This window comes from Euprymna scolopes, chromosome 30 (assembly GCF_053919585.1).
Source record: "Euprymna scolopes isolate OS-2025 chromosome 30, ASM5391958v1, whole genome shotgun sequence".
In the NCBI taxonomy this organism is placed as follows: Eukaryota; Metazoa; Mollusca; class Cephalopoda; order Sepiida; family Sepiolidae; genus Euprymna; species Euprymna scolopes.
In genome coordinates this window covers 57020553-57034811 of record NC_136511.1, presented here as the reverse complement: position 1 = coordinate 57034811, position 14259 = coordinate 57020553, and the positions used below count along the sequence as shown (strand labels likewise).

The 14259-nt window shown below is 32.2% G+C and overlaps 1 protein-coding gene across 2 annotated transcripts in view; it reads left to right on the top strand.

Moving 5' to 3' along the window:
• LOC145254814 (folylpolyglutamate synthase, mitochondrial-like) overlaps positions 1-14259 on the top strand; it is a 92854-nt gene that overhangs the window by 65402 nt on the left and 13193 nt on the right. For both annotated transcript variants that reach the window (XM_080113635.1, XM_080113634.1), the window contains exons 7-8: positions 4486-4630; positions 12394-12486. In XM_080113635.1, coding sequence (XP_079969761.1) covers positions 4486-4630; positions 12394-12486 — 238 coding nt within the window. The remainder of the gene's footprint in view (positions 1-4485; positions 4631-12393; positions 12487-14259) is intronic.

Here is a 14259-nt window from a genome sequence, read left to right as displayed (position 1 = left end):
TCCTTTTTGTTTGTTTGTTTGTTTGTTTGCTTGTTTGTTTGTTTGTTGCATATTTATTTGCTAGCTTATTTTATTGCTTGTCCTTTTTGTTTGTTTGTTTGCTTGTTTGTTTGTTTGTTGCATATTTATTTGCTTGCTTATTTTATTGCTTGTCCTTTTTGTTTGTTTGTTTGCTTGTTTGTTTGTTTGCTTGTTTGTTGCATATTTATTTGCTTGCTTATTTTATTGCTTGTCCTTTTTGTTTGTTTGTTTGCTTGTTTGTTTGTTTGCTTGTTTGTTTGTTTGTTGCATATTTATTTGGTTGCTTATTTTATTGCTTGTCCTTTTTGTTTGTTTGTTTGCTTGTTTGTTTGTTTGCTTGTTTGTTTGTTTGTTGCATATTTATTTGCTTGCTTATTTTATTGCTTGTCCTTTTTGTTTGTTTGTTTGCTTGTTTGTTTGTTTGCTTGTTTGTTTGTTTGTTGCATATTTATTTGCTTGCTTATTTTATTGCTTGTCCTTTTTGTTTGTTTGTTTGCTTGTTTGTTTGTTTGCTTGTTTGTTTGTTTGTTGCATAGTTATTTGCTAGCTTATTTTATTGCTTGTCCTTTTTGTTTGTTTGTTTGCTTGTTTGTTTGTTTGCTTGTTTGTTTGTTTGTTGCATATTTGCTAGCTTATTTTATTGCTTGTCCTTTTTGTTTGTTTGCTTGCTTGTTTGTTTGTTTGTTGCATATTTATTTGCTAGCTTTTTTTATTGCTTGTCCTTTTTCTTTGTTTGTTTGTTTGCTTGTTTGTTTGTTTGTTGCATATTTATTTGCTTGCTTATTTTATTGCTTGTCCTTTTTGTTTGTTTGTTTGCTTGTTTGTTTGTTTGTTGCATATTTATTTGCTTGCTTATTTTATTACTTGTCCTTTTTGTTTGTTTGTTTGTTTGCTTGTTTGTTTGTTTGTTTGTTGCATATTTATTTGCTAGCTTATTTTATTGCTTGTCCTTTTTGTTTGTTTGTTTGCTTGTTTGTTTGTTTGTTGCATATTTATTTGCTTGCTTATTTTATTGCTTGTCCTTTTTGTTTGTTTGTTTGCTTGTTTGTTTGTTTGTTGCATATTTATTTGCTAGCTTATTTTATTGCTTGTCCTTTTTGTTTGTTTGTTTGCTTGTTTGTTTGTTTGTTGCATATTTATTTGCTTGCTTATTTTATTGCTTGTCCTTTTTGTTTGTTTGTTTGCTTGTTTGTTTGTTTGCTTGTTGGTTGCATATTTATTTGCTTGCTTATTTTATTGCTTGTCCTTTTTGTTTGTTTGTTTGCTTGTTTGTTTGTTTGCTTGTTTGTTTGTTTGTTGCATATTTATTTGCTTGCTTATTTTATTGCTTGTCCTTTTTGTTTGTTTGTTTGCTTGTTTGTTTGTTTGCTTGTTTGTTTGTTTGTTGCATATTTATTTGCTTGCTTATTTTATTGTTTGTCCTTTTTGTTTGTTTGTTTGCTTGTTTGTTTGTTTGTTGCATATTTATTTGCTTGCTTATTTTATTGCTTGTCCTTTTTGTTTGTTTGTTTGCTTGTTTGTTTGTTTGCTTGTTTGTTTGTTTGTTGCATATTTATTTGCTTGCTTATTTTATTGCTTGTCCTTTTTGTTTGTTTGTTTGCTTGTTTGTTTGTTTGCTTGTTTGTTTGTTTGTTGCATAGTTATTTGCTAGCTTATTTTATTGCTTGTCCTATTTGTTTGTTTGTTTGCTTGTTTGTTTGTTTGCTTGTTTGTTTGTTTGTTGCATATTTATTTGCTTGCTTATTTTATTGCTTGTCCTTTTTTTTTGTTTGTTTGCTTGTTTGTTTGTTTGCTTGTTTGTTTGTTTGTTGCATATTTATTTGCTAGCTTATTTTATTGCTTGTCCTTTTTGTTTGTTTGTTTGTTTGCTTGTTTGTTTGTTTGTTGCATATTTATTTGCTTGCTTATTTTATTGCTTGTCCTTTTTTTTGTTTGTTTGCTTGTTTGTTTGTTTATTTGTTGCATATTTATTTGCTTGCTTATTTTATTGCTTGTCCTTTTTTTTTGTTTGTTTGCTTGTTTGTTTGTTTGTTTGTTGCATATTTATTTGCTTGCTTATTTTATTGCTTGTCCTTTTTTTTTGTTTGTTTGCTTGTTTGTTTGTTTGCTTGTTTGTTTGTTTGTTGCATATTTATTTGCTAGCTTATTTTATTGCTTGTCCTTTTTGTTTGTTTGTTTGTTTGCTTGTTTGTTTGTTTGTTGCATATTTATTTGCTTGCTTATTTTATTGCTTGTCCTTTTTGTTTGTTTGTTTGTTTGTTTGTTTGTTGCATATTTATTTGCTTGCTTATTTTATTGCTTGTCCTTTTTTTTGTTTGTTTGCTTGTTTGTTTGTTTGCTTGTTTGTTTGTTTGTTGCATATTTATTTGCTTGCTTATTTTATTGCATGTCCTTTTTGTTTGTTTGTTTGTTTGCTTGTTTGTTGCTTGCATGCTGGATCGTTGTGCTGCTTTTTGTTTGTTTGTTGCTTGCTTCCAACTTTACTCCGGGTCATGCCAGATGTGGAATGTGGGCTAGATCACGATTAATCGCACACATGCACACAACGAAGAAAAAAAAAAGTAAAACATACAAATTTAAACGTTTGTAACTGGTCTAGATCACAAGTTTATGCATAAGAAACTGAAGCCTAAGTACACCCTCAAAGAGTGAAAGTTCGCCAGCGCATTGACGTATCTAGATGGTAGAATAATAGTGTTTGTGGTGATCTTCAAGACACATAGAATATACGAGAGTTTGATGGTACATGAAAGCAATTCAAGACTGGGATCTACAAAATCAGCATAAAGATTATTGGTCTTAATGTAAGGACTAAAAAAAGGAAGTGAGAGTTACGTGGCTGTCAACAGTAAGCCCATTACTACCTACTTACTTTCCTGACACTTCAATACGTCACTTTCTTACACGTTAGTTTTAATTCTAACTTTAACTTTTAATGGAAAATTTTTCTTTACTTACTTAACTTAACGGAATATCTCTTTCCTACGTCAATCTAACACCATATTCAACCTAACCCACCAAGTTTAAACGTTTGTAACTCGTTTTATCTCATACTTTTCTTCTATAAAATCTGTCTTCTCAATAATCAATATTTAATGGTGGTCAACAACTGTAGGCGTGGTGGCCATTAACTGAGATATTGATTGTTAAGAAGACGAATTTTATTGAAGAAAAAAATATAAAAAATGTCATGAACGTAAAAACTAATTTGGTTAGCCGGAGAATTTAATTCTAATGCATTTAATATAAATTATGTGTTTCTTGGAAGGGGCAGGCGGTTATAAGATATAAGGTGTCAGCTCTTCTGTACATATACCAAAGATTTCACAAGCTTTTCTGCTACGTCGATTTCAAGCTTCTTGTAAGTGACGTCATTTCCTAACATATTAACTTTAATTCTAGCTTTAACCCAGTTTTACTTCATCTAATTACAAAATGGGAAGTTCCTTTCTAACAGCCAAATATTGCTACAGTGTTATGCAACATAAAACAGTATGTCGAGTTCAAATAACTTTTAGTAAACATTTATGGAATACAAACACATTAATAATCTGCACTACATTTGTGATGTCTGTTTCTCTGTCCTGCTCTAGCAATATAGTCGATCAATATTTAATCTCCAGCAGATCATCTGGACGACGGTTAATCATTTAAACAGTTTCAGTCTTGTTAGCTCGATCGGCTGCGGCGTCTTTCTCTTTTTGTTATTGTTCATAGTAGTGATGGGAAGATTCCAATATTTTCTCTGGTTCTGATGCAATTAGCAATTCCATTCTAAATTCCTGGTTTTGATACAATTAGCGATTCCAAGTTCGATTCTCTTTAAAGTTCTAAATATATTGATGTTTTCTTTTTATTTTGGTATGGAAGTCGGACTATCACACACACACACACACACACACACACACACACACACACACACACACACACACACACACACACACACACACACACACACACAAAAACAAAAACAAAAAAAAAAACACATATAATATAGGCATATATTATTGCAAACATAAAAAATCACTTGTTGGAATAATCTATAGAGTTTAGTAGCTTAAAATCAATAAATATTTATGAATGTTAATCATTTCATTTAAACAACACCAAACAAATAAATTCAATAAAAAGAATCGTTTTGGCATCGGAAACAGGCACAAATTTATCCGATTCTTATGCCCCAAACAGTTCTGACTTTTTCGATTCTCGATTCCGATTAATCGTCCTAATACCAGCTCTAAGTTCAAAGAAGACAAAAAAGAAAACACGTACAATTAATTATTGTAATATTAAGTCAAAGGGATCCTAAGCAATTTCTTTGGCAATCTCTTTTCTTTCCCCTTCCAGGCCTACCATTTTACAGTTCAAATAGCCTGAACCAATTGATCATGTATTTTTTTCTTTTATGTTTTATAAAGTTTGGCCTTTAGTAAAATCATGCATATTCTTTTGTTATTTTTATAGTGTGACCTTTACATGGCTCCTAACTTCTTGGAATATGAAGCATTAAAAGAACAATTAGAAATAGAGGATTATGAACCATTCCAGCTGGATAATATCTCCCTGGCTGTGCAGTTGAGTCGAATTTGGTTGGAAAATCATGATAAAGGTGAGAAAAAAAAGTATATTAGGCATTTGAGTTCTTCGCCCTTTGGTTGAAATCGATTTTTCCTATTAAATAAGAGAAAGGGTGACTTTTGCCAAATCGCCAGAACCTTGCCCCCTTATTTCTTTTGGCACGATTTGGCTAGCTATTATTTTTCCTTTTCTCTCTGTCTCTCTCTCTCTCTGTCTGTCTCTCTCTCCACTTGTGGGGGAATCATCTATCGATTTTAGTTTTACTAGTATGTAAAAATCAATAAATGTTTATTATTTTATAATTATTACCACCAAAGGAAGATTTTTCTTTAAACACATTCAAATAAAAAAGACAAAAGAATCGTTTTTGGCATCGGAAAATGTGCATAAATTTTCCAGTGCTGATACTGATTTCGCTTCCTCCAAATGTTCAGATTTTTCCGATTCTAGATTCCGTTGGCCTTTTGGTCAAGATCAAAGTGTAGTATCTGTTCTTCAGATGCTGCACTTAAGATAATTTGTACCAGTCAATGGAGGGGAAACCCTCTATACTGGGGCAATTATTATTTTTGGTAACCAGAGTGCCCCCTTTTTGCCTACTTTTAGGGGAGCTGGTTTTTACCTCACATTAAAAACGGCCTTGTGCCTAATTTTCTCAGTGGGGGAGCAAATAAATACCATCTGTTCTTCAGATGCTGCACTTCCATTTCTTGTTCTCTTTCGGTGGAGGATCAGTCCTTCACAACTGAGACAATTTTTTATGTTTGTACCTTTTCTCCACGTTAAAAAACGACCCTGGTGTCTAACTCTGTCTCGTGGGGAGACATTGTAAATAGGTACAATATCAAGTGGGAAACAAATTCTAATGATAGTATAGTTTAAAAAATCCAGAATAATTTTTTTTTTTACATGGGGATCACCACTTATCAAGGCCCGTAAGCCACTCGGGGATAAGGGTTATTTTGTGTACATTAATCAATGGGATAATATCGTAGTAATAGTTGGTATTGGAGATTTGATAAAGCGTCTTACTTAAGGGGGCGACTAATCAGGAATTTGTTTATGTTTAAATTGAAAATAATATATAATAATTAAGAAATTAAAACAAATTTACGGAGCTAAATTATATTAAATAAAATGAATAAAAGGAATAATTATAAGTACGAAAGTACGGCTGAAGTGGATAAATAAATAAAAAGATGGAGAACTGATACCAACAATTGGAATACACTCTCGACATCAGAGGTATGAATTTGACTGTTTGTGACATGTAAAAAGATTGTATTGAATATGTTTTTTTAGAATTGTCTGAAGAGTTTGCTACATTCAAAAACATAGTGATAACATATCTATTATTCTTAGGATAGAGGAATTTTTGATGTCTATGTATCATTTGCTATCTCAAGCAAAAGAGTACCTACCCTAGCATTAATATTACACAAGACATGTATGAAATTGTACCTTCTCTAGGACTGGTACTTTACAGCACGTATATGAAATAATTTTACCTTATCTAGGACGGGTAATAGACAACACATATTTAAAATAATTTTACCTACCCTTGGACAGGTAATGTAAATACATATATTAAACAATTTAATGGACTTTCGACAGGTATTGTACAACATATATAAGTTAATTTCTTTTCCCATCAAGGCCACCATAATTTTAAGAAAAATGAAGTAATTTTTAGAAGATGGATCATTAGAATTTCCAAATAAATACATAAATACATTGTCTTAGTTAGCAATTAGGCAACCCTTGCTTCACCACAAAATTCGTCATTACTGTGTATCTACTCCCACTACAGACAGTATAATTGTATAATAAATGATATTATTTCCGGAAGATGACTCAGCAGGGTTTCCAAATTAATACATAAATACATTGATATGGTTAGTGATTAGGCAACACTTGCTTCACCATAATTTCAATATGTTGTGTTATTTTCCTTCCCTACCACCGACACCATAAGTTTTAGCAAAAATGAAGTCATTTTCGGAAATGACTCAGCAGATTTTCCAAATAAATACGTAAATTGTCACAGTTAGTGATTAGGCAACTCTGGCTTCACGATATAATTCGACATTACTGTTTCTCTTCTAACCCAATCACTGACACTATGATTTTTAGAGAAATGAAAGATGATTCAGCAGGTTTTCCAAAATTAATACATAAATACATTGACATGATTAAGGATTAGGCAACCCTTGCTTCAACATGAATTTCAGTAATGCCATGTTTCTTTCTCCTCTCACAACCAACACCTTATTTTTAAGAGAAATAATGTCATTTCCGGAAGATGATTCAGCAAATCTTCAAAATTAATATATAGATAAATTGCCACAGATAGAGATTATGGAACATTTGTTTCACAAAAAATTCAACCCTACTGGGCTTTTTTCCTTTCCCACCCTCGGCACTATGATTTTAAGAAAAATTATGTCATTAGTGGAAGATGTCTCAGCAGGATTTTTAAATTAATACATGAATACATTGTCACGGTCAGTAATTAGGCAACCCTTGCTTCACCATAAAATTCCACATTACTGTGTTTCATTTTTTCCCCATTACCGACATAAAAATATTTTGAAAAGATGTCATTTTCAGAAGATTACTCACCAGTTTTTACAAATGAATACATAAATACATTGAGAAGTTTAGTGATTAAGCAATCCTTGCTTCACTATAAAATTCCACATTACTGTGTTTTCCCTCCCGACTACCGACATTACGATTTTTAGTGAAATAATCTAATTTTTTGAACATAACTCAGCAAGTTATCCAAATAATTACATAAATGCATTGATATGGATGGTGATTAGGCAACCTTTTCTTCACCATGAATTTCAATATTACTTATCTAATATATAAAAGGCTATATGTCTGTCGCCATATTTTCAAACTCTATCTCTTCCGAAACTAAAAGTCGCAAAGCACTGCTAGAAGCCTAAAATGATTGGATTCATTTATGGGTCTTTAGCCAGTTAAAATTGTTTTTAAGGGGGTCAAAAATGGGTCAAAATTGAAAAAACAGTTATAAATTTTGTACATTCATCTTAGTTTATTTTAAATTTTTAATCAGTTCATATGCGTACCACGTTGGTACAGTGGTAACGTCACCAGCTTTTAATGCTACAGTTTTGGTTTCGATTCTAGCTGATGGCACCTAAATACTTTTTTCTTTAGTTTTTGCAATCACGACTCTATAATAATATACAAAATCTGGATAAATTAAAATATCATATTTAAGTGTGAGAATTCATCAGGCTTATGCATAAGCCTGACGAATTCTCACGAGAATGAAACATGGAATATTCTGTGTAGCTTAATTGCCATATATATTTTTATAACGTACTATAAATATATATGCATATATATATATATATATATATATATATATATATATGTATATATATATATATATATGAGCAAATAGTTAATAAAACATGTTAAAAAACACTTTGAAAAAGAGTTAAAAACATATTTAATCTGAAAAGGAAACACTTAATAAGTGGATAGTCCTTAATCCGCAAAGTTTCGAAGAAATACTTTCCTTCTCATCAGAGGGTAGGAATTAGCAAAATGCGGGATCGGATTTTACATACAAAAGTATTTGATGAAACTGCAAGTAAGTCAAAGATCTTACTTGATGACAAAAGTGAAGCAGAGGGAATATGGTGAAGAAAAAGGTCATTTCACGTGAATGGATATATTATAAGCTCAATCTCCTATTTGGTTTTATCGAGCTTTTACATCTGGTTGAGATTACTTTATAAATATTAATTCTTCAATATTTATAATATACTTTAGTTTTACCATCTTGGATCATTTTGGTAAATTTAATTGTAATTGCAATTTTTATATATATATATATATATATATATATATATATATATATATATATATATATATATATATATATATATATATATAAAGAAATTGAATTTGCTGGGTAAAGGTTGAACGACGGCATTATGAATATGCATGTATAACGTAATAGCTATTGGTTCATGTTTTAATTTTAAGCCTTGCAGCAAACATACCTTCATAGCTCAGGCATTAACGTTAAAGGAAAAAGTAAATTGTAAGATATATGTTTTGGTTTTGACTCTCGGTGGTGGCTCACGAGTCATTGTCTTTTAACTTTTTAAATCATTACTATCGATTGGGTCCAATATAATCTAAATATATAAAGGCGAAAATGTATGTATGTATGCATGTTTGTATGTTTTTATGTGTCCGCTAAAAACTTTCGACAGACACGACGAAAATTCACAAATTCAGTATCATATTGAAGTCCCATCCTTCGCCTGAAAAATATTGAAAAATTGGCCAAAAACGTTCATTTTTCATCCCGAAATGGACAATTTTCGACAGGCCCCCCCTCCCGCCCCCTGTCGAAAATTTCGGGTCAACAAAAACCGTCCCCTCGTGACGACGACCGGTTCTACGCATGCACCAGATGACGTCATGGCCTGATTTACTTTAAATAGTTGAAGAACTTACTAAATTTCATGTACGTCGCATTAACTCAGTTGGTTAGCGCGTTAGTTCGTTATGTAAACGTTTTGGGTTCGAATCGTGTTTTTATATGTCTTTTTCTTTTTCGATTTTTTAAATCTAAATATTGAACAAGTGTTATTTAAGCCATTTTTCACGTAACGTTCGTTTTTTTATTTTTTGTTTTTTACTTCGCTTATCCACCCTCAACCACACCCAAAAACACCCGGGTACCAACCGATTTTTTAAATTTTAATATCGAAACGGGCTTATTTAAGCCATTTTCATATGTTTTTTTTTTGGTTTTAACGTTCGTTCTTCTGTTTTCTTTTTTGTTTTTTCGATTTTTACATTTAACATCGTTTGTTTGCCTTACGTTAGTTTTTTTTGTGTTTTTTTCGATGTTTTGATTAACCCCCCCCCGCTTAAGTTTTAACGTTCGTTTTTATGCTTTCTTTTTTTACTTCGCTTATAACAAACAAACCTGGTCATTGGCCTCATTTGCTGAATAGCTATTGCTTACGTCGTCACGCTTTACAACTTCCGTGCAGGCACCTGTCAATTTGGTTCTTACTTAAATATATTCAAACATCTTTCAGTAACTCATTCTGGCTGGCCGAACGGTTCATGTTTTTTTCACATTTTATTTTCAGACTTCGCCTCAGGGCTTCGGGTTCGATCCTACCCCCCCTCCCCCAGTTTCTTTTTTATATAAGAGCACACACACCTCCAAACACCCGAGCAACGCCGGGGGTACCCCCGCTAGTATAATAATAAATACAAAATCTGCATTGATCAAAATATCATATTTAAGCATATTTTACGACTGAGCCATGCCGAGCAGCCTGCTAGTATATATATATATATATATATATATATATATATATATATATATATAAATCAATAATAATCATTATATTATAGACTAGCCTAGGTGCCCGGTGTTAAGCAAAAAAAAGTGATAGTAGGCACGCAGGTTTGAACTTGTACCGTGAAGGAAGAAAAGAATGTTACAAAAAAAGTGACGTCTTTGCTGTTGCCCCCATCTCCAAACCAAAAGTGACGTAGGTTAAACTTAAGGCTTGTCAATCGAAAAGAAGGTATGACTTTCGAAAATATCGGTGAAAAAGCAACCCCTCCCGATAGAAAAGTGCCCAGTTGAGGGTGAATTAATTAATAATTTTAGCCAATTTTTCAATATTTGTCATGAGAAGGGTCGAGCTTCAAAACGATACTGAGCTCATGAAAATCTGTCAAATGTTTTTGCGAGACATACACACATACATGCATACATACATTTAAACAGACAGGTAAGGTTTATATTATAGACTAGTGGGGGTACTCGGCATTGCTCGGGTGTTTGTAAGTGTGTGTGTTTGGGGGGGGGGGAAGGGTAAAGCAGAACAAAAAGGAAACTTAACCCTGTTTAAATATAAAAAAAATGATAAAAAACAGCGATTTTAAAAATGGAAAAAAAATAATGGGTGGGCTTGGTGGCAGGTAAGCTTGAACCCGGAGCCTTGAGGCCAATAGGCTGAGCCTGAACACCTGCGCTATGGCGACAGTAGCAATATAAGAGCGATAAAAAAGTGAATGTCAAACATCACGCTATTCCGCAGTTTTTAATGAGGTCAAATCGTTTTACTGCGGGATAGTTGTTTTGAGTTTGGATATGACTAAACGTTTACATCCGGTTCAAATCCAGTTTCGCTGTTTTTATACTGAAAAGTGAAAGCAACACGCGGTGATTAAAAAATCTGGAATATTTAGCATTTCAAAGTCGGGCAAATTAAATAGACAGGCAATCCCCATTCTTAACTCATAGATACTATCATTTAGACAGCATATAAAAAGTTTTAAGAATGAGTGACCCCCCCCCTCCCCGAGCAGCCCCCCCGGAAAAAAAACCTTTGCGGACATACAGAAAAAGTGTACATACATACACACACACATTTTCCCTTATATATATATAGACTAGCGGGGGGTACCCGGCGTTGCCTGTGTGTTTGGAGGTTTGTTGTTGGGGAGGAGTAGATCAAACTATGGCCGGGTGTTTGGAGGTGTAAAAGAAAAAAAAAGTTTTAGTAGGAAGGGAGGCTTGAACCCCAAAGCCTTGATGTGAAGGTGGAAATGAAAGGGGAGAAAAGCCAGATACCTAACCATCTCGGCCACGAGGGGAGAAGAATTGATAAGCGTGTTAAGTTAACATATATAAATTGAAATTGACAGCTGTGAGGAAGTTAAGTCGCGTGATGTTCACCTTGAAACATGACGCAACCAATGGCTGTTCAGCATTTAAGATTTTGTGCGAGACAGCTTTTACCGAACTTTGGGGAATGAAAAACAGCTCCCCAGTTTATTAGGGGAGTGTCTTGAAATGAAAGCAATTGTCTGATATGACGGTGAAAAGCCGACATTGACTAAACGTTACATCGCTTTCTGGAGACCACTGGCCATAGGCCAGGGAGCTGGATATTCTAATCGAGTTTCACTTTTTTTATACTGAAAAACGAAAGCAACACGTAGCGATACAAAAATGTGGAATATTTAATGTTTCAAAGTCGGGTAAATTAAATAAACAGGCGACCCCCGTTGTTAACTCGTAGATATTATGATTTAGAGGTGATATAAAAAGTTTTAAGAATGAGGGAGCTGAGCGAGCAGGTCCCGGAAAAAAGCCTTTTGCGGACATACACAAAAAGTGTACATACATATACATACATACATACACATTTTCGCTTTTATATTTATAGATGACATCAATCAAAACCAAATTCTAAAAGCCAAGATATTTGATGTTAATATTCAATTCAAGAAGATTTGTAATATCTACAATTTATTGGAGTTTCATGTTTATTATTTAGAAGCTTATCTATCTTTAAATCTAATTATGTATAATTTTTCATTTAGATATTATTATTTAATCCACGTGGCATAGCATGGGCTCATATATATGTGCATCGGCATACCTTCCTAATTCAAATATGTTACACTCACACTATAAATATTCTCCTAAAATAACCGATCCTCGTGCCATGTATAACGTTTAGTCTTTTTTTGCTCTTGAAAAAGCATATGAAACAGTGAGCAAAACGTTGAGTTATTAGGTCTTCCTTTTTCCATTTTTAATTCATACATACAAATATAAAAATATATAAATATATACACATACCTAACTTTATATAAATAGAGACAGGATTTTAAGGATTAAAATGTTTTGAATTTTGCTTTTTTATAGTTTCCCCAAAGAAATAAATATTTTTTTTTGTTTTTATAATTTTTCAAACACAGACCCCAATGAACGAAAATGGGTGGAGACGTTTTCAGGAGAGACAATTCCAGTGATTGATCCAGTTATCCCAGATGTTGATATCTTCATTTCTGGTCAGTTGATTGCAATACAAACAAAGAAACATGTTTAAAATTAGTTAAAATGAAGTATTTAAAGTTACTTAAAATGATGTGTTTTTTTTAATTAAAAAGAAATTAACTATTTAATATTTAATAATAAAGTAATTATTATTTAAAAATAGATATAGTATTTCAAATTTGACAATCAAGTATTTAAAATTACTTAAAATGATTACTTTAAATTTGAAAATAATGTGTTTAACACAATACAATGTGTTTTTTAATTAAAAAATAACTATTTAAAATTTGAGAGTAAAGTGATTATTACTTAAAAAAAGTTATAGTATTTTAAATTTGGCAATTAAGTATTTAAAATTATTTAAAATGATAACTTTACATTTTAAAATGATGTGTTTAACACAAAATAATGTGTTTTTAATTAAAAAGAAATAAATTTGAAAAAAAGTGTTTTACATTAGATAAAATAAATAAACAATTTAAAATGTAAAACTAAAGGTTTTAATATTAATTAAAAAATAAAAACGTATTTAAAATTTGAGAAACTGTTTAAAATTATTTAACATAAACAAATTAATTAAACTTTGTGAATAAAGTGTTTACAATTGCAACAAAATATTTAAAAAAAAGTGTGTACAAACAATAATTTCTCATCTCCAAAAATTCAGAAACTATAATTTGAATAAATTTTGAAATTCTTTTACTTTTTTTATAATTTATAAAAGAAATAAATTAATTTAAATTATTTACCATGAATAAATTATTTAAACTTTGTGAATGTTTTGCATATAAAATTATTTAAAATCAGCGAACTATTGAAAGAAAGTGTGTGATACTATAAAGTGGACCTCAGTTGGACCTGAGTCACTAATCTATGTAATAAATGACAAGTTGGGCATGGGAGATGTGTGATGCTATAAAGTAGATCAGAGGTGGACCTGAGTCACTAATTGCTTAGACAAAGGAATAGGAAGTCTCTTACAATAAAAAAAGAGATGGGAAGTAGCAAACAATGAATCTGTAGGTATTTTTAGATCAAGCCTTTTTGATTTGACAATGACAATAGAAACCTACAGAACAGATAACACAGAGAAGAGCATCTTCCAGTAGCCGGGGTGGGGGAATTTCAGATACCGACACAGAGAAGGTAGTTGAGAACTAGATGCTGTTTGCGGTGGATGGGAGCTGATAGTGACAACGGTTGGACAGTTTTTAGAGTTGACTGTGAAACAGAAATAGAGACAAATTGCTACTGACAGACGAACGTTGGGCCGAGATCACAGTGTAGTATCTGTTCTTTAGATGCTGCACTTCAATTTCTTGTTCTCTGTCAGTGGAGGAGAAGTCCTTCACGACTGAGACAATTTTTTAATTTGTGTTCCTTTTCTCCACGTTAAAAAACGACCCTGGTGTCTAACTCTGTCCCGTGGGGAAGAATTGTAAATAGGAACATCGATAGAACGAGGAGAAGACACACACACTCACAAGTCCAACCGTCAAAAATATGCGAAACATCGGTGTCTGTTTTTCCTGCGTGTTTTACTCTATTCTTTTACTTTGTCGTCAGCAAGAAAATGACGATCCGGCCATAAGAAGAATAGTTGAACAAAAAATCCACGACACACAACGTTGGGACTCAGCATCTGTCAGGGGCCACACACGTGTGGGCATATGTGCAACAGTTATATAAAAAAAAAAAAAATTTAAAAACTTTCTTCCTATCATAGTTCTGAAAATTTGAGATGAAAAATGATTGTTTGTATTATTTAGATTAATCAGACGAGTATT